A 24,390-nucleotide genomic window follows, 5' to 3' on the forward strand; every position below is an offset into this window, starting at 1 on the left:
CCCGAAAACTTCACTCTGTCAATTTCGGTAACCTTCCCTGCGTCAAGAGCCTCTACAAGTATGCGAAACTACCAGGAATAACCTATCAAGGCTTTGTCAGTCCGAGGATAAAGATTCGAAACCAAACCAGACTTACTATATCTGTCGTAAAAGTTTTATCTATGTTAAAGACAATACTGCATACAATTGCGAAGGTAGTTACTAATAAGGCATTAACAAGTGTGCGGTTCATCTTCAAATTTCAGTTGCTTTGAGTTAGAAACATTCGGTTTCTCGCTTAAATGTTAGAGAATTGATCTTAACAATGGCATGCGATTGAAGATAATTGACATTGAAATGAAAAATCACATTTTATCGTGTAAACTAAACTGTTCTACTTAAGTTACCAACGTAGCCTAATAGTTGAATGAATAAACCGGGTTCACACTTAGAACAGCGGAAATAATGTTCACGACAGACAGAGCCACAGAGGCAAATCCTTCTGTACAAAATGGAGCTTGTCCAAAGCACTTTTTTCTTGTCGTAGTCAGAGATAGGTCTCATTAAGCAGAAATACATAGGTTAATTTGTAAACAGCGATTGTATATAAAACAAAAACAGATATTGTTTGGACCTCCTCTCGATTAAAGTTTTCAGAATGGTCATACTTGATTATGAGAATCTTTATCCTCGGACTGAGAAAGCTTAATCTGGGCAGTTTCGCATACTTGTAGAGGCTTTGAACCAAGTTTTCGATCACTTGAGCTTGAAATAACAGAAAGCAAACGTCTATTGGAAATACTGCCTTGTTTAAATCCACAATGGAGTTTTTTACTTAGAGTAATTTCAACTTTGTTTAGATGAAATGAATGTCTATGTCATCATCAAGCATAGCATCATCCAAGTGGAAGCGATGGTAATGCATGTAGTGGTAATACTCGCTTAGCAAAGACATCTTTCTCATGAGAGGTGCCAACGCTTGCGGCGAGGCAGATAGACATCTATCAACGGTAGCTGGCGCCCACACACCAAGCTGTGAGAAGCACAAAACTTCCATCAACCGCGAGAGGTGAGGTCGCTGAGAAGAAATTAGTTTCCACTGGATGTTTTGAAATCTTGGGAATTCTACATCACAATAATCCTCAGAAATGCATCGATCTAAATAATGAAAAATAGGATTAAAACTGACATAGCATTATTGTGGTTTTATTACATTTCTGGCGATAATAGCAAAGTAGGCTAATTGGGTGGTTTGGAAGACATTATGCGTTTGTGATGCAACATTGCGTGCTTGTCCGAAAAAAAAACAATAAAGTACGGTACACCATGGCCACCTAAAGATACGGCCTGATTTGTCACATTTTGCAGAAATTTCCAGGTTTTTCTAACTTTGGGCGAACGTTTAAATAATTTTTTCTAAAAATTATATTTTTACGCTTTCTTTACTCTTTTCTCCAGATGACCCAGTGCAGGATTAAGGTGGATGCTATTGATGCTGCAGCATTAGGCCCATTCCTGAAATAGGCCCAGACGAAAACAGACGTGAATTTTCCGGACGCTGAACAGTTTTCCTTTGCTTAATTAACCCACAAATAATTCTTATTATGAAATTTGTAGTCCGACTTTCGCACGCCTAGGCACAGTGTTACGCCTAGGCACGTAAGATAAAGCAAGATTTTGGCATAGACTACTTATTTAAGATGAAAAATTATAACACTTTTCGAGCTGTTTCAGGGCCCTTCATTACTTCAGCCGCAGATAAGATGCACGGCTTTATTAACTCTTCCCCAATCGTGTATGCTTTTTTTGGTTTTAACTATTCGTAGAGAAACTAGATAGGATTCATGAAGAAAGGATTTTTCGGTAGTCGTCATCTTTTCATTTGCTTTTTTTAATCGTTCATATCAGAGAATATTCGTCCAAAATATTCAAGTGGCTTGCCTTCAAGATTGTTGTGCTTTGAATGAAAGTGACGAACAACTTTAGAAGGTTTCATAACGTCATTTGGCAGAATTTGGGAGCACACCAAACATTAGGGCCTTGACGATTGTTCACTACCCGGAACTATTGTAAAACCAAGCTCCAAGTATTTTTATTGTATTGCCTGACAAATTCCCCTTTTCGTTTCTTACTTCCCTCTGTGACACTCAACTTATCTGCATATGCCCTTTTCGTAGTTTACATTTGCACCTACTGATACTTGGTTCATTTCCATTTTGAGAATTATTTGTTTCAGAAGTCTTAGTTTTTTCGAATCACTGGTCGACACGATTCAATTTGCACGGGACAGATTTGACGTGTATGAGCAGATGGCGATCGAAAAGGTTCCTCACGGCGAATACAAGGCTGAAGAACGTCGAGGCCGTAAGCGAAAGCGAATGCCTGATGAAGGAGCTGCAAACGAAGAAAACCTCACCCCTAGGGAAACATTCAAAACCCATATATATCTGGTCATGATCGACAGACTGTTAGCTGAACTGGAAAAGCGAATGAAGGCGTATGAGGATATATCTACAACATTCGGATTTCTTTCGGAGCTAACGTCATTGAGCATAAAGCAGATCGAGAATAAAGCTCAAAATCTCGTTTCCTCGTATCCAGATGACTTGGAAGACACGCTGGTGGCTGAGCTCATACAGTTTGCTGTATTTATGCGCACCCAGAAATCGGTGAGTGTGAACGAGTCAGCAGAGCTTACCATGTACAAGCTTTTGTCGTCGTTGAACCTTTCTCAAACATTTCCAAACGTCGAGATTGCTTTGCGCATCTATCTGTGCTTGATGGTGTCTAATGCCTCCGGCGAGCGGAGCTTCTCAAAACTGGGAATAGTCAAAGGAGAGCTGCGGTCCTCGATGAGGGAGGAAAGGCTAAACATGCTGGCGCTTATGAGCATTGAACATGAGGTGCTGAGCAGCCTTGACTGCACTGACATGATCGAAGATTTCGCGCTTGCTAAGACTCGAAAAACAGTAGTATAAGTAAGCAGCACTAGCGCAGCATTGACAATATGCCAACGTTAAGTTGATCTGGATTAGCCTTTTCTTCATTAACTCCGCTTTTCAGGCAATATTGGTATTGAATTGTGTTGGTGTTACATAGCCTGATGTTACTCTCGAGTTTTTACGATAACACGTCGTTATTATTGTTAATGTTCATTAAAATTTGGCTGACTGCGTCGAAAGCAATAAAGGCTCTTTGGTCGGTCTGATTACGCGTGTACGGTGGAGTCAGAGTGTCGAATGCATATGTACCAATGCCTAGAAAAAATAGGCCTGTTTTTGCGCTGCAGCATCAGGCCCAGTTTCGTCTTAATCCGGCCCTGCAGATGACACAATAGGTTTTAACATCCTCACATGCTGAAAAACAAAGAAAATTTGATTTCGAAGATTTTAGTCAGACCGTTAATTTTTCAATAACAGTCTGATTTAGCGTTTTTGAACTTACTTTTTCTCATTTGCTACTGCTTCCCCAAGACAACAAAAAAAAATTTTGTCATTAGGAAACCGCAAAAAGTAAAAACATCTCAAAAAATGTCAGTCAAGCACTAGCAGTAGCTGTAATCAAAATCTGCAAAATGTGACAAATCAGGCCGGATCTCCAGGTGGCCATGGGTACACCAAAGAAAAACATTAACGGATGCAAATGCGCACAGTAGCCTAATTATTAAAAAAGCTTGTCTTGCTAGGTGACTACATTCATCTACAAAAAAAAACTGTTTCGAGAGCTTTCAGCCTATACATGTTCTGATGTTTTGAGTTTTTTTTTTCAGATTTTTAGAATCCAATTTGAGTTTTATATGTCTTAAAGATCACAGTTGTCAAATATTTTGGCTGCAGTAGATTATTAACAATGTTTTTGTTATTAACAATTGTTTTGCTTGGAAAATGGCAAAATTGCAATTTTTAATGTTTATACAGTTTGGTGCGAGTGATCATACAAACCAAACCAAGTAGGTCATTTTGTTGCATGCGTGATAGTTTTTAGTCTAAGGCTAAGATTTTCTAATAGGCTACGGTACAGCTTTTGGTAAAAGTAACTTTTAGTCTATTGGAATCTGAGATAGAACCTTACTGTAGTTGCAACTTGCAACAAATGTGTCCAGTAGCTCATGTTCTCTGATTGATATTTTTTAATTTGGTGTTGCCCTTGTGTTTATCTCAATCGGGTCCGAATATTCGTCGGGTGAGAATAAAAGACATTAAATACTAACGTTGTCCAGGGAAGGTAAACGAAGGACATGAAGAGATAGTCACTCTAGATGAGGGAAAACTGGAAGTGGATGAAAAGTTCTGGTAACTTGGAGATGTTTTGACGTTCTGACTCTGAGTAGGCTATGGATGGAAGAGTACATGATTTAATGATAACAAGAATAAAAGCTGGTAAGAAAAAATTCAAAGTCTTTGTCCAGGATTCTGTGTGGAAGAGTGCTTTTACAGAAAATGAAATGCATTGTTTGTACCTAAGAGTAAGACATGAGTGAGAAGTAGGCTGCAACGTGCTATGGGACCAAAAGATGGGCCACGAGGATTAAAGATATGAATAGGATGGAAAGCAATGGTCCAAATGGTGCGTAAAAAACTTGAATAAAATTAGAAATGAAAGTATTCGAGAGATGACACAAGTAAAAAACACTCGTTAGTTTCTTAGAAGCCACCGTTTGCGATGGTCGCCTATAGGCAGTGATGGGCATTATCGGCGATAATTTATCGGCGATAATTATCGGCGATAAATTTTTATCGTTTATCGTTATCGCTTAATTATTTTTTCAGTTATCGTTTATCGTTATCGCCAAAGGCAATATTTGATTATCGCCGATAATTAATCGCCGATAAATTTTATTTCGGATCAACACACAAGTGGAAAGACAATGAAAAGTAATATTTTTACTAGCCACCTAGTTAATGAAACTAAAATTAAAACCAGTTCTTCTTCAGTGCCTGAAGTGTGTGTGCACATGTCGTTGCCATGGGAGGGGCACGCCCCCTGCAGCGACGACCCTGACAACACAATAATTTTTAGAGTTGCAAATTGCAATGCAATGAAATGCATGCAACAAGTCTCTTGTTGTTTTGCTGCAATCGGCAATCGCGAGTGAATTTTACAATTAAAATGTAGGCGCACAGGCGGTACAGATTCTTTTGAAGCGAAGCGAAAAAAATTGGCAAGTGGTTTATGAAAGTGTCGCAATACGAGGCCGCTTTTACATCGGAAACATGGTCTTTCGCGCCACCATCACTGAAACAAGTCATTGCAGAATATGATATTGCTTGAAGCATTTGACATGCAGACCGACATCACACTTTTTGCATCTTGTAGTAGTTTTTGCATGACAATAGGCGCATCGAGTTGCGTGGTAAAATTATGTTAAATACAGTATAACCTTTCTCATTTACCTATGCTGCATAGACGAGTGGTGACAGCGCTGGAACGGCAATCGAAAGGGCGCCGGTTCGACACCGCTCATGAGCATACAGTTGCGTATCGAGTTGCGTGGTAAAATTATGCTAAATACAGTATAACCTTTCTCATTTACTTATGCTGCATAGCCGAGCGGTGAAAGCGTTGGAACGGCAATCGAAAGGGCAGGACACTTAAAGGCATGCCTGAAGGTGGACATGAAGATTGGCTTCCTTGCCTTCCCGTCCACTTAATCTAAATCTTCAACCACCGGGCGTAAGCCTGAATACGACGATGATTTACCTATGCGACATAGCCAACGCTCAATCAAATATTTTTATTCCCACTAATAATACAGTGCCTATATTGTAATTCTTATTTCAACAACTCAGCGTTCTGCCATTGCTTGATGGTGTTCACAAAGAAAACAGAAAAATTTATCTGAAATTATCAGTAAATTACGATAATTATGTTATTGTTCTTGAACAAACACGACTAATTTGACAAGCTTGATGGATTTCACAGTATGCACATTTTTACTACCAATAACGCTTAAGATTACTGATAAATTTTCAAGCATTTTGCGTTTTTTGGATTTTTTTCAATTATTGCTGACTTTGCTGTAAACAGCCCTTTAAGCAGAAAGCAAAATACAAAGTTTGAAATTTTTTATGGTAGTTTCATTTGATTTAATTATTTTGTCTACTGCACGTAAGCGGCAGTGTAACCCAATTGATAAAAGCATCCAACTGGTATCTGAAGGTATAACTATAAGCACGGCGGTTACCTCAGTGATTTGATTCTGGATCAAGAGGTTGAAGATTGATACCTACTGCCGCTGTTGCGATTCTATTCATGCATAACTTACAAAAAGTTTTGTCCCTTTACAGTATATTATGTTCGATTTTTCGTCATGTTGATGAAAACAGTTCGTGCTGCATGGGATGGGGCAGCGCTAATCGAGAAAAAAAATTATCGTTATCGGACATTATCGGCGATAATTTATCGTTTATCGTTATCGCTTAACTTTTTTTTGATTTATCGTTTATCGTTATCGCTTTAGGCATTTTTCGTTTATCGATTATCGTTATCGCTTAACTGAAAAATGAGTTATCGCGCCCTACACTGCCTATAGGCATGTGGACTGTAAGTATGTAACTATATTGTAGGCTAACTATTATGTAACTTATGATGACTATATATTATCTGTAACTATTATGTCTAATGACAAGGCTCCAATAATGGCAAAAACGATTTTTGTCCAGAAGGGAAAAACTTAGAAGACCAAACCAGAGATGGCTAGAGTTAGTGAGAGAAGATATCAATGCAAGGAATCTGAATAGTAGCCTATTAGCTCCAACAACTCTAAAGCATGGCAAAGGGGAAACAAAAACTGGAGGATACTTGCTAGCGGGGACAACGCCATATTTCATGTATTAAAGAAGAGACAAATGCATAATGATGATACGGTTGATACCACATGGGCTGACACTAAACTGACATTTGCATTCTATTTACCGGTAGCCTAGGCTACTCCATGGTGTGCTGAGGAATCCTTTAAAGTTGTTTAATCTTGATAGCTCTGCATTCAAGTTTATATGTCTTAAGCTTATAAATGTTTTCAGTTGCAAAATACTTCCCAAAAATATGTGTAGGCTTAAACCTTACACAAGTGACAACAATTAGGTTACGTATGAAAACTTAAAGGAATGTTGTAAGTATTTCTTGCAACTATCCTTAAAGCATTCCAGTGACAAAAATAAACATCTTTGGAGTTGGAAACCAAAAAACAAACATATGCTTACGTTAGGCCTATATAGACAGGAAAAATCTGAAAACAATGCCTATGTAGGCCTACTGTAGTAGGCTATCTGCAGCTTTAATTCTAGAAGTAGGTTAGGCTTATTGACTTATTAACTATAAACTAATTCGTGGAAAGGCCAGACAACTACTAAAAGCTGTTTTGTCACAAATGTATCATAAATCTCATAATTATTACTAATAGTAGCCTATGTTGTCTGAATCATTTAAGAAAAAGTCTATGCTAAACGAAGCACCTTTGTATTATGAACTGGCACTAAAAATCCAAGAAAATTTGCAGTAAGCTGATCGTCTACCCATAAAGTGCCCTACACTAAACCAAGACTAAAGGCGCCACAAAGACCTTTAAGTTCTTGGATGCGCCATTTAATTTTCAAAAGAAGGCGACAGTTATGCAAATTTTAATCAAGCAGAAATTATCAATACCGGTAGTCTATTGCAGACAAATTATAGCCTACGGAAAGTAGCCTACGTTATAACGTAGAAAACATGATACATCCTCATCCATTCCAAAATCCAGCGTTATATTTCAGGTTGAAATAAAAATATAGCAGCCCCCAATTTCACACTTACGCAGTAAATGTGCATGTTTGCCTTGATAAAATTACAGCAAAACCTGATGTCACACCAGAAGACTTCAGCGAAGCAATGGGAACTTTTTTATTACATCAGAAAAGTGATCTGTTTAGGTACCACAAACAGTAATTCTTTTTGAAAAGTCCAAAATTTTCAATCCTTATGTTGAAGAGGGTAAACGTTATTTTTCAGCGGTAAAAGTAAGAGTTTTGGTGTTTATGCATGTGTCTCCATCTTTCGAGGAGGTTAGAGCAAAACTTTTGGTTTAAGTTCTCCCCCCCCCTTAATTATAGCCACTTATTTATGATGTAAGCAAAGAAATAAACTATGTAGGTTATTTGTTGTACCCCTACGAGAGATGGTGGTTTTATTTTTTACGTCAACTGCATTTATGCGTAAAAATTTTCTGCCACGAGACTGTTTGAGCATTTTCTAGCGTTTATTTTATAAAACTCAACACGTTTTGAGAATTATGATCAAGAAAAAGAAAAACTCAACACGTTAGTTTTAGTGTTTAGGCTACTCATTAACCAAACACACACCAGATTTTAAAAGTTCAAAAGAAAGCTGATTTATATTAAACAACCAAAACTCACGTCCATTACTTCCGTAGCGACAACTTGGGCCTGTTTCGTTCCCGTGGCACCACATGCATCCCTTCTCAGCACAAGAAATTTCAGTTTCAAATGTATTATTCTTTGAGCAGTCAAGCGAATCGTCGCAGTAGGCGTCACATGACTTGCACTTTCCAACCATCGCTTTCTGCATTGTGCACTCTCCTGAATAATCATGATGGATTAGTCATGTAGCGTATTGCAAATTCATTTTTCTTCTTAATCGTATGAGACTCTGGGGCCGAGGGTCTATTTTACCACCCGAGTCATTGCGACCTTTGCTATGTTGACGTGTATTGTTTTTGATATGATGGTCAGAAATAAAAAAAAAAAAAACTGAACTGAACTGTATTGAAGGCTACAAAGCAACCAGATTTGGTTTCATCATCCAAGACGCGCAAGCCATCCACTCCGTTAGGTAGGTTACAGATACTGTACTAGGCCTACAATCATTGGTGATGTTGAATTGTTGGTTTTGAATCTTTATCCTCGGACTGACAAAGCCTTGATGGGTTATTCCTGGTAGTTTCGCATCTCATACTTGTAGAGGCTTTTGACGCAGGGCCGGTTACCGAGACCGACGGCGTGAAGTTTCCGATTGTTGAAATGTTGTTGTTGAATTATTCCATTTCTTAGGTGCCGCTGAATGGAGAGCAGTCCTTAGAGTGTGTTGCTCAAGCGCACATCCCGAGAGTCGAATCAGCACTACTTGATCTTGACGCTTCTTCGTTCACGAAGTTACGTGCTAACCAACTGAGCTATCGAGGCAGACATCGGTGTAGTCTGCTCGTTCGGTCTATCCGTCAGCACCACATTGCTAAGAAGAAGAGGCCATTTTACATTGGTGTATGGTTTTGCGGAAAGCTCCACCCTTGTACGAAAAACTCATTAATTCTCTCTTCATCCGTTCAGTCATTTACGACTCTCGGTCACTCTATATGTCATCTTTCTCCACATCTCTCGATCCCACGCAGCCTCCTTCAATTTATGCACTCCCATACCACTGTCATTAATTACAGACGGGAAAAAGTTAGAAATGAAGGCATTCATCAGCTTACAACTATTTTTTTTTGTTTTAAGGATGGTGTTAAGAAAGCAGTGTTAACAAAGCAACTAGGCTATGCTGTAGGCTACTCTATTTCATGAGTTGAATGCATGTGTAAAACTACCCATCATATCCCTTAAAAACGTCCCTTAAATTGATCTAATCAATCTTCAATTTTGAAATTGCATGTGAAGCCATTTTAGGTTGTCAAAGTGTGTTGGGCAATTGCCATTTAAGTTGGCAACCACCAAGCCAGCAAGCCTATACTGCAACAGTAACTTCCAACTTGAAAGATATATTTGCCGGTCGCTATCTAGCCTGTGCACATTGTGGGTATTCCACCTTGCGACGTGTCTCCAATGATAACGCATCTTCTGTCGTCTGGAAAGCTTTCCCTGTTAGTGCAATACGTTCCTTTCTTTTGCAAGCACTCATCTTTCGAATTGGATTTAATGTAAGCGTTACAAGGGCAAGAGGCGCACGAATTACACTGAGGGCCCAACATGTCCAAAGCTGAAAAACAAATAACATTAGCAAATAAGTTAGTAGGTAGGCTAATATTAATTTATGGATATAGATGGAAGGGTCACATTTTGTCCACAGCACGTTGTCACGCGTCACTCTGCTACTTAGCCCAATTCTAAAGAATGTGGCCGAAATTTTACAGAGAGTTCGACTAGTAAACTTTAACAGCGACCTTCTACATAATAATTACCGGTAAGCCTGTAGTCTGCACGTTTTTCTGATGTGCGCGTCTTCGATAATTAATAATAATAGACTAGAGGCCTGTGCAGTTTAAATTATTCTATAAATAGTTGGCAAAATTTAGGTTACAAAAGGCTATATCATTTCATTATACGCTAATACAAGCCAATTTATTTTCACACGAATCGATTCAATATGTCGTTTTCTTGATCATTTCATTGTATGTTTTATTTTGAAATTACATTAAATCTCGTTGACATGATAGTTACGAAAAACCAAACTGTTAAAATGTCCACTGAAGTTGGAATGACTGTAAAATTTCTAAGTAGTCCAATACAAATATTAAAGTATTTCATTGCAAACGTATTTTGTCATTTTGATTTTGAAACAGATTCAAAACTAAGTTAATCACAAGCTTCTTTCTTATCACATGAGTACAGTTGTCGTGATTGGAGTTAATTTACCAGAAAATGCTCCAACTATGCACTTTCCAGTATCAGCGCACCACATGCATCCTTCTCTTTGGCACCTCATTTGGTTGTAGCGTCCACCGTCTTCGTTGGGCAGACATTCCAATTTGTGAGTGCAATTGTCACACGAAGTGCACTTTGCAGCTGCTTCAGCCATTGGAAATGCTGAAATGCAATAATCGTGTTAAACCAACCTGTTGCACGTCACCAGAACCAATGCAGTGAGGGAACGTAGCCTGTTTCTCTCACAATCCAGGATAGATTACCGTACGTAACGGTAGCCTGCAGTTTGGTTTACTTCTATGACTATTGCTAGACTTTGTGTGCAAGTGATAGACCTAACCGCATTAGACTCCGCAACACGGGGAAATTATAGTTGGGTAACTAAGCAGAAGGTTGCGTTTGCCCAAATACTGAAGCGCATTCGGTTGGGCTACCTATTGCTCACGAAGAAAAGAGAAGATGGTTGGTTGGTTTTGAATCTTTATCCTCGGACTGACAAAGCCTGATAGGTTATTCCTGGTAGTTTCGCATACTTGTACAGGCTCTCAACGCAGGGTCGGTTACTGAGATTGACAGAGTGAAGTTTTCCGATTGTTGAAGTGTTGTTGCCGGGGAATTATTCCATTCACTAGGAACCGCTGAATGGAGAGCTGACCTGAAATGCGTTGCTCAAGCGCACACCCCGAGAGTCGAATCAGCGCCGCGTGATCTTGAGCCGGACGCGTAACCACTGAAGTATACATTTGAGCAAGAACGCACTTGATTGATTTTATCTTTATCCTCGGATTGGGAAACCTTCTTTGAGAGCTTAATCTTGGTAGGCTTGCATAGGTTACATGTAGAGACTTTGAACCACTGACGCAAACCCTGTCTGTTACCGAGGTTGACAGAGTGAAGTTTCCGATAGTTGTTGGTGCTGTTGTTGCCGGGGAATTATTTATTCCACTATAAATACCGCTTGATCTTGAGTTGGGCGCGTAAGTATCGAGTCAACGTGGCGAACACTTCAAACCAGAAGTGTACAAGAGCCGGAGTTTTGGGGTATGTAGGAAACGAAGTCACCGTTTTCGGCTGGAGTCGGTGTAGTTTCGGAGTCTGATTTTTTGATCAGTTGATACTTTTAGCGTACAATTATACACGCTGGACTTGGTGACGTTGTTATTTTTGTGTCATTCTATTGTTTTATTTTCCAGCAGTCACTTTTTTCATTTCAAAAGATGCTTTTTTTTCATGACAGGGGATCTTTTAGTTTGCTCGTGGAGTTTGGAGTCAATATTCCCAAAATTTGGAGCAGGGTTGGAATTAAAGTCATGTTTGGAGTCATTTGGAGTGAAGACAGACTACTCTTGATTTTTTATCAGCTGAAATTCAATTGGTGGATATTTCGTTAACCAGCGTATTTGCCAACTGCATTTGGTTTTGTTTTGAACAATAGTTCCCTCATTATAACATTTCTCAGTTTGGTAGGCTTTTTATTTGGTTATCAGTTAGTTGATTGTACATAGCAACGAGCATTGCTTACTTTGAGTGGGACTTGCAAAGCATTTCCGTAAAATAAAGAAAATGATCACAATGAAATGTTAAAAAATCATATTAGCCTCACTACAAAAGGTTCATCAAAAACAATCTTACCTCCTCCAATTAACCCATTATTTCCAATGACGGTGTTGTTGTAAAAGACACACCTCGGGCGGTCATTGACTGCAAAGTTACCCAGCCACAAGCACCCCCTGCTTTCACAAGAAGCTTGGCTTGGACTGTAAGTTATGATGTCAGGATGGCAATTTATTGCTATGTCACAATCCAACACAGAGTGGCAATTCTGAGCTGCTTTGAGCAACACTAAAAAGGATCAAACAAAAGTCTTGTCATTGTTTTGGAGATCAACTGATTAATTTTTGTTTTATCTTGGCACCATTTGTCAGCGTTTGTTTATTTGCATCTGCAAAATAGCCTAACTGTAATTTATTTATAAGTGAATATAAATTTTGATAAATTTTAGCTTATGTATTTAACGACTACAGCTTTATAAAGTATCAACCAATTTGCCTTTTGGCAGGTTAATTAAAAGTAGTCTTTAACTTACTTCCTACCATAAATTAAATGAATAAGGAAGGCCAAAAATACAACACCACAGGTTTCCAACTCGCAAGTTGCAGAAACGTTGAAAGAGACATAAAAATATCACTTCACTTACCTTGAAAGTTTGTTGTGACGTTAAGAAAACAGGGCACCACATTTGCTGCCACATCCGAGCACCATACACACGAAGCCTCCTCGCATGCGGACTGCGTATTAATCACGGGATGGCAGTCTATACGCTGTTCAGGAGCTATGAGAGTGTCACAAGCCTGGCCACTCGTCGCGAACGTAGAGAAAAGAATTATAAGCCAACTATTCAGAAAAATATGCATTTTTTGGTTTTATATCTGAATATTTGTATTGCTTTAAACAATCTTTATTTGGTTTTACCTAATTCGAACTTAGTCTACTTTTAATACTCTCAGTCAATCAATCAATTGTTCAGTTAATTTATCAACTGACTTTTGTAAACTTATATTTAAATAAACTCGCAAGTATGTAAACATGAAATGTAGATGTTAAACATTAGGTTACAGGAGCCTCCACAACTCTTTAAGGTCTGACTAGTACACTACTAAAGTGATTCCGATTCGTTTTTTATTATTTTTGTTATTTATCGTGATATTCGAGTTTTGCTACAGTTCAAACACATTTTTTTTATTTCACTTTGTTCCAGGCAAAAGAAAAGTGCAGCATTACCTATCTATTGCTTGTCAATTTGAAAATACCAACTGTCAGTTTACCGGTGCTAAAGAACCGAACATTCTTTTTGAATTAGTCCACTTCAAACTTCATGTGTCTTTGTGGTTCATTAAATTTACAATCAAGAAACGACAATGCAGTTATATTCCGTCTAACATTGTTCTTGGTTTATCGTAATTTTTTTTCAATACCTACTGATTTAGAACTGCATGGCTGCACAACATTACCCTGTCCACTCTTGTAAAGTCAATGCAGATAATGTATATCATGAACCGAAGAGATTTGAAACAGGAAATGGTCTACTTTTACCTCAACCAACAGAAAAACAAAGTCACCACATACGTTTGTTGTGATCTCATTGTTGACAGAAGGTAGACATGTTTTGAACACACTGAATTTTTTGTCTTGTTTATTGAAGCAATTTGGTTATGACGTTATGACCATCACTTACTCATGCTTCCAATGACATCATCATTTTGTTTATTTTTGTAACTTGCAAAAAAAGCAAAACCTACATTTAAAATGTTTATAACAACTTATCTGATATCCAGTAACGTTGGAGGAGGGGGTCCGGAGGGTGCTTTTAGACTTCAGCGCGGGATGACTTTAAGGGCCTGTAACCATTTCAAAGGGCCCTGTAGTTTGAAGAAATCATCTCGTATTTGTTGGATGCAGTGTGTTTTCTTAGAAGTCTCTTGATTTAAGTTGAGGATCTTTTTGATACCGGCCCCAAATTATCCTCTCAACAGCCCAGGTGATATGTAGGCTGCTCCAGCCTCCAACTGCACAGCACCCTGATGTGGTTTCATTTTAAAGTTTAAAATTTCCATGACGCCGTTGGTGCATTTGTTTAGTTTCATGAATATGATGAGGGGAGTGTCACTGAGATTTGGGCAACTTTTGTTCATGTCGTATCACAAGGCCACACTTTGGTCATTTCAATTATTTGTTGTCTCATCAGAATTATAAAAATAATGTTACAACTGCAAAAATAATGTTATGATTTCATTTATTGTCTACAACTGCTCAGTGCTCATTTTTTATTTTGTATCATATAAAATATCATCACATTATTACAGGACATAATTAGTGCGTTATGCAAGAAAACACAATCGGTACCGTCTTTAAACTCTTCGGTTTGACCCGACCTAGAATCAATCACAGATCTACCAGCACCCGAGCCGAAGGCGAAACCGCTCGGCCACTGAGCTGGTGTCTCATCAGAAATAACAACTTAAGTTTCTTGCCTAAACCACTTAATTGCCATGGTGCTGCATAAAGCTCTAGGGATGAGCCTATCTTCGCTGTTTCGTTTTGTTGTCATCGCTTGGTTGCAAAAATTAATTATCAGCCCTCCCCCTCACTGTTATGAAGTTGACAACATGTTCTCTGTAAATGTTACCTGAATTTCTGCTTCATAAACGAAAAAGAAATTGTGGTAGAAATGATGAAGCCACTGAGCCAAACAGCTATTTTCCGCAGCCAACTATTGATTGACATCTTTACAAGCAAGTGTCATTGACAGAGTCGTTGAGGATATTTTGGATCCTGTACCAATGAGATTACTGCACCCCACATCAGGATGTTTATACAAAAAACGCATTTTATACAAAGAGTACGCTGTGGTTTCTTCATGTGTCCGAGTCCTGTTGAAAGGTTTCGGGCCCCTAAAATTATCCAGGGACCAAATAAACCTGTCCACTCTTTAAAGCGAACGAAACCAGTTAATCAATGATGGATTTAAATTTTGAGTTACTTTTGTGCAGTTGTTACCATTCAAATACCGGACCAGATTTTAAAACTTGTGCTGGTAATCCGATTAAAGCTTCTGGCAACACTGGTAATTGGGAAAAATTTGTTCATTTTTAACGTAAAATTAGGAGCTTTGCAGAGATTTGAGACTCAGTGATCACACTTTGACAATTTGGGTTCTCAAAACTACCATTCAATTCAAAGAGATATAGGCTAAAGTACATTTAACTTAAAATTCAAAATTGAAACTACATAGGCCTTCAGACAGGCCTCCAGTTTGCACGTTGTCAAGGTCTGTGTATGTATATACAGAGAGAGAGAGAGAAAAAAAACTTTTATTTGTAAATCACTATGGTCCGGTATTACAACTCCAGCAAACGACAGAAAAGACATTATTCAAAAAGAAATCCAACGCAAGGTGTCAGAGATAATTATGCGCGTGATTGTTTCCGACAATTCTTGGTTTGTTTTTGGCTTGTGCTTCCAAAACTGAATTTCTACTTTTACGATTAACTGCTAATACTTCATAGCAATAAAAACAATACTTCTTTTTTTGATACGCCTCATCTTTACATCTTTCCTGTCATGACATTGAAACAACCTTCCCTGCTATAAAATGTTGATTTGTTTATTTATAGCTTGTCAAGCCAGTGTCGAAGCCAGACAAGAGCATTTTCTGTAATGTTTTTAGATCATTGTTGTCACAGGAAGGGCTAAGGGGCAGTTGGTGAGGCTGTGCTTCATTGTCTGATTGTCTAAGCTGCATCCACACATTGGGTTGGGAGTCATCTTCTATCGAAAAAGATTTCTCCCGACTCCGCAGCGGGCTCTATTGAAGCAACATCACTCTCTTCTCTCAAGGGTGGGAGCTTGTTGGAGGCTTTCGGAAGGACTTGGGATTGTAAGATGTTGGGTGCCATCAAACTCGGATGACCATTGTTCTAATCGCGCAGTTGCCGCGCTTGTGTGTTCCAATGGGCAAACATTGACGAAGCTCTTGCTTGACTTGAGCGTGGCCTTGGTAGGTTTGTGTTCATAGAGAGGGCGGCGTTGGTCAGACAGTGTTCTATTCTTGCTTGTATACACTAGTCTTGCTTATAAAGCGTTACTTATACAGTATAGCGTAATACATGTATTTTACGTAATGTTACAATATCTATTGCCATATTTTGTAGACTATATCATAGTGGTTAGCGCGTTGGGCTCGCAGTCGAGAGCCTGCATGTTCGACTCCAGCCACCCGCACTTGCTGTTGTTTCTCTGGGCAAGAAACTTTACGATAATTGCCTCTACCCAGTGATCGATTTCGAGTAATGGGTACCAAATTTAAGTCATAAGTAGAGTAGACAACCGGAAATAGACATTGCCGTCGGCTGCAGCGTGGGTCAGGTGTATGTCGGAAGACGTACACCGATGCATAGCGCTCAAGGCCGCTTTCCCGCAATGCAGGATAAAGATAAACAAACAAACAAACAAAAAGGTCTGTTGCATTTTGAAATAGCTTTTCAAATGGTAAGACATTTTTTGTGGAGCTTGCTTACTTTAGTCTTCTTGCGGTGCTGCTAAATTTCTGCTCCAAATGAAACAAACGAGCACATTGTTTTAATAACTTTCTGTCATGCAGCTTACACAGTGTTTGTAATGTTTTTATAGAGCAACATTTCCATAAAGAGTATAAACCTAGTGAAATGATCCTAATTGTGTTTCTGTTGAAATATTGTCAAAAAGCAGTTGAGTCCTTGTAGCAAAACATTAATTTTGTGACTTCTCAACTAACTATAAAAACTATCATGTACGCAAAGATTTAATGCTGATACGTATAATACAATAATACACATAAGTTACATAGATACATACTGCAAGGCTAATACATACAATGTTTTTCAATACACAGTTTAGCGTGTTGTCTTTATAAAAAACATAGCAGCTTAGATAGTCTATTTCCATGAAGCTTTTTTTAGAATCCTACAATCTCTTGTCATTATGAAGTATTTGAACAACCCCTTCAAATATACATTCGAAAATGTAAATCGCACATGTAAATGTTCATGGAGGATCAATGTAAACACGACGGATTTGGCTGTCTGAAAACAATAGAAAAAGCTAGTAGCAAAGTGAAATATCAGAGTAAGCTATGATGAAAATTACATTTACTCTATGTCATATTTCCAAAACTAAGGCCTTTACAATGGCAACATCATTTAAAACGGAATAAACACTTGAATAATCTTCAAGACAAGTCATTTCAAAGGTACTGGTTGAGTAGCTCTTTGATAATAACGTTCTGAAAAGTACTAAGTACAAACCGACCACTCCCACAAGATAGTGAGGTTATTTCAGACATTTTGTGTATGGTCGAGTGAAAACGTTAGTTAGAAATAACATTTTTGTAAAAAAAAACTGCGAAAAAATTGTGGAACATTTCCTCCATACAAGCAAGGCAAGCAGATAAAGAGCGAAAAAAATTAATACTCACATGTTTAAAATGAATCGGCAAATAAAAACAAGTTTGCTTTGTTTACTGATTTTATTTGTTTGGCTGTATGCTTAAGCATGACTCTTAATAAAAGTTAAACCTACAACTCTCCTAATATCGAGAAGCCAGAACGGAGGCTTAAGAGACATGAGAAGCAAGTTATTACTCTTTAAAATGAATGTTTATCCTATACCATGCTTCTGTCAATGAACTTTGTACATAGCCATCATTGCTGCAAGCATGTGCAATAACATTAGCATCTTATTAAGCAGATTGTTTGCTGCACCGCCCCCTGCAACCGTGTTTGTAGGTCCAGTAGTAACCGTCTCCGTGGGTTTAATGACAACCGCATCGCTGGGTTTCGTGGTTACATCATTTGTGATGAGTGGGACGTTGTTGCAGAGATCTGTTTGGCAGCACTCAAAAGCGCACGCACTGAAAAGTGAAAAACAAGACACGTTTTAGATGTTATAATAAAAAACTGTATTTTGTATCCAATGTTTCGGTGTATTAAATAATAAAAATGCACATGTGATGTAGTTGTGTGTTTAAAAGACTTCCTGAACAACTATAGCCTACGGATAGTAGGTAGTGCAAAGTTGGCAGTGCATTCAGTGTTAATAAGGGGGAGGAGAAATTAATTTTAATTTCTACTTTAGCCCTGATTTAAGGATACAACAGCATACTCTAAAATTGGTATATTTTTTTTGAAAATTTTCTCCAAACTAGCCAAACCGTGCCTGAAATACAGATATTCTGTATTGAAGAAATAAAGAATAGGCTACTGCATTAAATTGATTCAAGGATATTATTGTGCAGGTTTTACCACACACATATGGCTTCGTAAGTAAATGCCATTCTTACAAAAGTAGAACTACTTTAAACCTTCTACTTTAATATGATGGATATGTAGGCCCTTAGAATCTTCTGTTGGCTACAACAACGTCGGATTTTCCATGGAAATTTTAACGTGGAAACTTAAAAAAATATAAACTACACCCGTTTAAATCAAGTTATATGTTGTATCACAAATTACTTTTGGACATTGTGATAAGCTTAATGAATAGTTCAGTTGTACAGGTCATATTTAGGAATACGTCTCATGTATTGTATTTAAAATAGTGATGGTTGCTACTATTACCGGTACTATAGAACAGTTAGTGATGGCTATCGCCTACTTGTCATTGTGAAACAAGTCAAATGTGCATTTATGGATATAAGATCAAGGTAGTCAACATCCATGGCTGGTTGGGATATGGATAAGTCAAGCTGGCTGGTCTTCCACCGGTGTACAGGCCGAAAATCGCATGAAGCCAAAGCTCTGCGTATTTGGCTTGTGGCTTAAAAACAATCGGAGGATTACGGTAGGTTTCAAAAAACAACAGTTCTTTCATTTATGTTGCCTTTTCTTGCCTGGAGTGCAATGCGGTGCATTGTAAAGGTGTTTAAGGAAAACCATCTGAAAGTTCGCTTCACAGGAGCATTATGTACTGTGTAGTGTCCTTTTGATAGAGCTTTCTCAACAACCACCTCGCGTCGACATTAATTACAACAACTTGCTATTGAAAAAAACCTTGAGCAGCAGTTGTCAGCTTGAGGTTTTCAAATGGTCGTTGCAGCAGAAGCATACCAAAGCCAAGTCAATCTACGTGACTAAACTAAAACCATCAGATAAAATAGATAGGTAGAGGAAAAAGAATTGAACCAAGAATCTCAAAATGAGGACTTGAATTGAGACTGCAAAGTAAATTTTTGCTAATAGAAGCTAAAAGCGTTTTACCAGTTATCATAACAAAACAAGTTAAATGCGACTATTTTTTTTAAAAAGTGGTTTTTTTTAGAGATGAGCTTTGGTCACTTTACGACGGCTCAAATATAATCAACTTCACACAAAACGCTTGCATTAATGTCACGCTTTTGCGCATGCGCGTAGTCATGCGTACAAATCGAAATAACTGCTCTCCCGTGTTTTACGATAAAACCAAGCCACGAAAAATTTTTGTGGCAATCTTGCAACATATTTAATGTGTTTTAGTACAGTAGCAAATAATATTTCAAGTTTAAATGCTATAAACAGAAAGTGTTGAGCATACAATATGAGGAAATTTTACGTGAAAAGTATTTTTCAGAGAAAGGGGAGGGGTTTTAGACGGAACTTTCAAAAAAAGTTACCAGAAGTCTTAGAATGTACTGCTTCATCCTAAAACCAGGGTTAAAGTTGGATTTGAAAAAAAAATCCGATTTAACTTCCTCCCCTACACCCCTAGCGCTAAAATTATACTTTATCTTCAACTTGATATCTTCCTTACTCAATATGGGTTATCGTTGGATACTTCATCATTGTTTCGATGGCTTGATCATCACAGGTTCGCCTTGAACAAAATTTATGATCCACACAACGAACATCTACGAGAATTCCTGAAACATAAAAAAGGATAGAAGTAGTTTAATTTTTCTGCAAGTTTTGAAACTTTACCATGCCAGCTGATCCGCCGCCAATGTGTGAGACCGGGCTGGAGGCTTCCAGCTCTACCAAACCTGCCCCCGTTACCCGTAATATCATCGCCATTGGGCTTTGTTCGATCCTGGTCCAAATTTGAGACAAAGGCCATTCGCTTGTCTGGTTGTTTAAGGTGGTCGTGACTACGCGAGGGTTACGCACACACTCTTGGCCAGCTCCATGTCCACTGCGGTCCAATAAGATCTGAACGTGCAGATTCAGGGAAACCGGTTGCAACGGGCTGCCGGGTGCTCTGTTCATTGAGGCCCGCCTTACAGTGCCTGCCCGTCAGACATTGCCCTCTTCCGGCAAAAAGAGATTGCCGTTGGGGACTTGTTATTATTTGCCAGCTGATAACGCAATCGTTATTATTTGAAAGAATGCAATGTGAAACAAGAATGAGGTAGGATAATAATCAAGAGGGAAGATAAAATCCCAGAAATATCGCTTAAGGCCTACCTTAACCCATTAAAAGCCGCCACAAGTTCCCGTTGCTCTTTTTAGGAAATATTTAAGCCACAAAGTTGTATTGTCATAACTTTTGAATTAGTTTAAAAAAATTTGATCATTTTTGCTTTTTTGATGCATTTTTGTGTTTGCCTTTTAAAAGGACACCGGCCACATAGTCAAATGTAAATCTCGCAAAACCTTAACATAAGAAGGTGTTTGTTTCGGTAGAAATTTGTCAGATCTTACTTGAAGGACGTTTCAAAGTTATTGTATGAACATATTATATTCACGGTAACCATCGGCGTAGCTAGTGGAGGGGTGTCCCCCCCAGTTGGCAGTCTCCCCCTCGGTCGGAAGCTTGTGGCAGTAGAATATTTTTAAACGTAAACGAAAAAGCATAGTCAAAATCTTTTTTGAAATGGATTTGGCTCGTATTCTATTTTCTGGTTCCTACTTCACGCGTTCAGGGGTGCAAAATCATGGTCCGCCGCGGGCGGCACAAACCATAGCGATACGCCACTGACAGTCGTCGGCTCCAGCTCGTGACCAAGCATTGGTTTCGTCATCAAATCGAATTTGGCTTTGGATGGTGATGTCATATATGGCTTTGGAGGCCAGTGTATGATGGAAAAGACGTGGGCAAAAGTCACATTGTATGGGGGGTAAGGATTGTATGGAGGGAGGGACGTGGTAGTTTTAACTTTTCTAGTGTTCGTTTTTCTTGGGCTTTTTGTATCCTTTTTTTTCGAAAATTTCCGTGCCTTCCTTAGATCTTTTTCTCCAGAGTAATCTGTCACTAGCAAGGTTTTCCCATGAATCCAGATCAATGTTTGCATGGTTGAGGGAGACTTTCAGCTGATCTTTGTATCTCATTCTTGGTCTTCTGGAGGAGGGGTTTCCTGTCTCTAGTTGTCCCTCCTCGTTGTTCCTTCTCATGACATGTCCTGTCCAGCGAAGGCAGTGTTGCAATATGGTGACTTCTGAACTGGGCAACCAACCTAGCGCGATCAAGGATTGCATCTTTAGTGAGACAATCTTCCCAACGAGTGCCTAGCATTTGACCCAGTTTCCTCTGCTGAAAATTTTCAAGACGTTTGATGTAACGGCGGTATAATGTCCAGGTTTCACAAGCATAGAGAAGAGTGGATAGAACGACTGCCCGGAGGACCATAATTTTTGTGCGGATAAATATAGCATGGTTGTTGAAAACACGATGGTTAAGTCTTCCATAGGCACAATGTGCTGCTTTTACACGATGTTCAATATTCTTTGACACTGTTACAAACAACCAAAAAAATGTGGCCATGTGGCCGGTGTCCTTTTAAAAGGCAACAATAAATATAAAGCAAAATAAACAAATAAAAGAAGAAAACCCTTACACAAATTAGAGTGTAGTAGGAAGCACAATATTACAGAGTGTCAAACTATGAAGAAACATAATTTATATCTATTACCAATAGGCAATAACATGCATGTTCCTCCTCACTTCACTTTATCGGGCTCTTCTCATTTTTCAACAATTTTCAAATTTTCACAAAATTCAGAAAAAGTACGTTGTTTGCAAATATTTATCAACACCTTTCAAAACAGACCCTAAACAACTACTAGCAAGTCCAAAATGATTCAATCAAAATAAGATGATGCAATACTGATGCATTCAAAACGATGTCCTTTTGAAAGGACACCGGCCATGAATGGGTTAAGACTCACCCCCACCGCGAGAGGTTGTAAATTGTTCTTCGTAACGTGCGCATAGAGCAAATTGAAAATTACTGTCTGAATTGCAAGTTGTAATTAGATTTCCATCCACAGAGGATAAATTAAGTTTTGAAATCACTTGTGTGCCACTCAGACACTTCAAACACATTCCTTGCTGTGTGAATGTGGCACATGCAATCAATAGAATCAGTAAGTTAAGTGTCATAATTCAAAAATAATTTAATGCACTTTTGGTAATAATAAGCTTATAAAAATCTGAAATGAACAGCAAGTTGTTAATTGTTTATTGGTAGTGAAGTAATTTTCTCTGCTCATTTAGCTACAATGCAATGCAACGAAATAGCCTAGTCTGAGTACATTCGTAATAACTTTTACAATAGATAAACAAAATCTGGAATATAATTCAAAACTTTATTTCCATTTAAATATCTGCAACATTTACTACAAACTACCACAACTACAGTTAAAAAATCATCAGTGAAAACATTTCTCACAGATACTTTATTTAGACTTTGTTTGAGGAGAGAGCTGAGCCATGAGAACAAATGCCAAATGGCGCTCCAAGACAAGTGTAATTCGACACCATCGACATTTAAGGGGTTCCAACACAGCACGGACGCTTACGAGAGATCTATGGTGAGAGAGGAAAAAGATCGATTGCATCGACGAATGACAACTGACTCGTAAGGAACAAGTCACAATAGGAGCTTAACAGCGGCCATCATCAGAATCTCCAATACCGGCAGCACAAGACGGGTAGATCAGAAGACATAGTGTGTCGTAACTGCCAGAGTAAAAAAGAGATCATCGAACATGTCTTGCTGGATCTGTCGACACTCGGTCAGTTGGACGTTGAAGCTTGGACGTTGAAGATGACATGGGTGTTGCATTGTCAAAAACTCAAGCACAGTTTAGTTGTTTAGTTCAGGAAAGGCAACAACAGCCCTCTCATTAAATTTGCTTACGTTGAAAAAGTTTTGGCATGGCCATTTACTCTGGCTTCTTTACATTGGAAACAGGTAATTACGCTAACTTTACAATGTTAGAAGATCTTATTATGATGGATGAAACTCAAAGAGAATGTACTCTTTTGATCTCTATGAGAGAAAAATTTTGCGCACACTTGAAACCCTGCAAATCTCATTTCAACGTTATTTTAATTTAGAAAACCTGTCGCACGAAGTTGAAACATGGATTCGAAATTCTTTTCTTTTTGACTTGAACAGCATTAGCGATGACGATCTCAGTAAAGATGACCTAATTGATTTGAGATCAAAAGAGTTATTACGCATTGAATTTCATTCAAAAACCTGATATTTGCCGCAGAAGTCATAGCGGCAACGCAATATGACACAAAGTACAGTAGTTGAGTAGCATAATTAATACAAAAGTCTATAGTATGTTAATTGAGTTTTAGGAAAAATTTAGATAGGGATCCGCAGAATTAATTATTTGTCTAAAGGGGTCCGTGACAACAAAAAGGTTGGGAACCACTGGTTGATAGCTTTCGAAGATTATGTACAAAGACCTACTTTGTTGTCAGTTGACTGTCAAGGAAGTTTGGAGCCCCATAGCACAAGTTTAGAGGAGCCCTATTACCACTTTAACACCACCACTGATTCAAAAGTATCAGTAAACTTTTTAAGATAAAATGAGTAATGGTTAGAGAAATAAACCTTTAAATTCAAGTCATATTTTATTGAATATAACATACAAAATAAATTGATGATAATATTATTGAATTATCATTAACTTTTATTGAAATTGAGTGATTTGGAAAGTTATCAAAGTTTCAAAACTTATTGGAAGTTTGACTGTGTATTGCTTTTACGCAACTTGGTTTTCCCTTTTCCAAATTATGCGTTGTCTCTCACGTTCTTTTCCACTGCCACGTACATACTTTTCTTTTCAACATACTTTCAACGTAATGTCTTGCCAATGATACTATGTAACTGGAGGCAGCTAATCAACAGATAATTATTATTGCTCTGAATGCAATTTGGGAGATTAGTTGTCAAGCGCAATGCATTTATGCAAAACTAAACCATGCAGTAGACTTAAACAGGAAATTGTACACATTTCCATGTAGCCAAAACTGC

At 38.3% G+C, this 24,390-nt stretch overlaps 1 protein-coding gene across 1 annotated transcript; it reads right to left on the reverse strand.

Annotated features, from left to right (window-relative positions):
• Positions 1-835: 835 nt before the first annotated feature.
• Positions 836-22,496, reverse strand: LOC145784710 (uncharacterized). Its single transcript, XM_082596568.1, has 9 exons — positions 22,283-22,496; positions 19,932-20,040; positions 17,875-18,057; positions 12,808-13,004; positions 12,243-12,452; positions 10,602-10,772; positions 9,775-9,945; positions 8,370-8,552; positions 836-1,137 (listed from the first exon to the last, which is right to left on the reverse strand). Exons 1-9 carry the CDS (start codon positions 22,494-22,496, stop codon positions 836-838), a joined length of 1,740 nt encoding a protein of 579 aa, XP_082452694.1.
• Between the last annotated feature and the right edge of the window lie 1,894 nt (positions 22,497-24,390).

Source organism: Aplidium turbinatum, chromosome 15, assembly GCF_918807975.1.
Source record: "Aplidium turbinatum chromosome 15, kaAplTurb1.1, whole genome shotgun sequence".
NCBI classification, from domain to species: domain Eukaryota; kingdom Metazoa; phylum Chordata; class Ascidiacea; order Aplousobranchia; family Polyclinidae; genus Aplidium; species Aplidium turbinatum.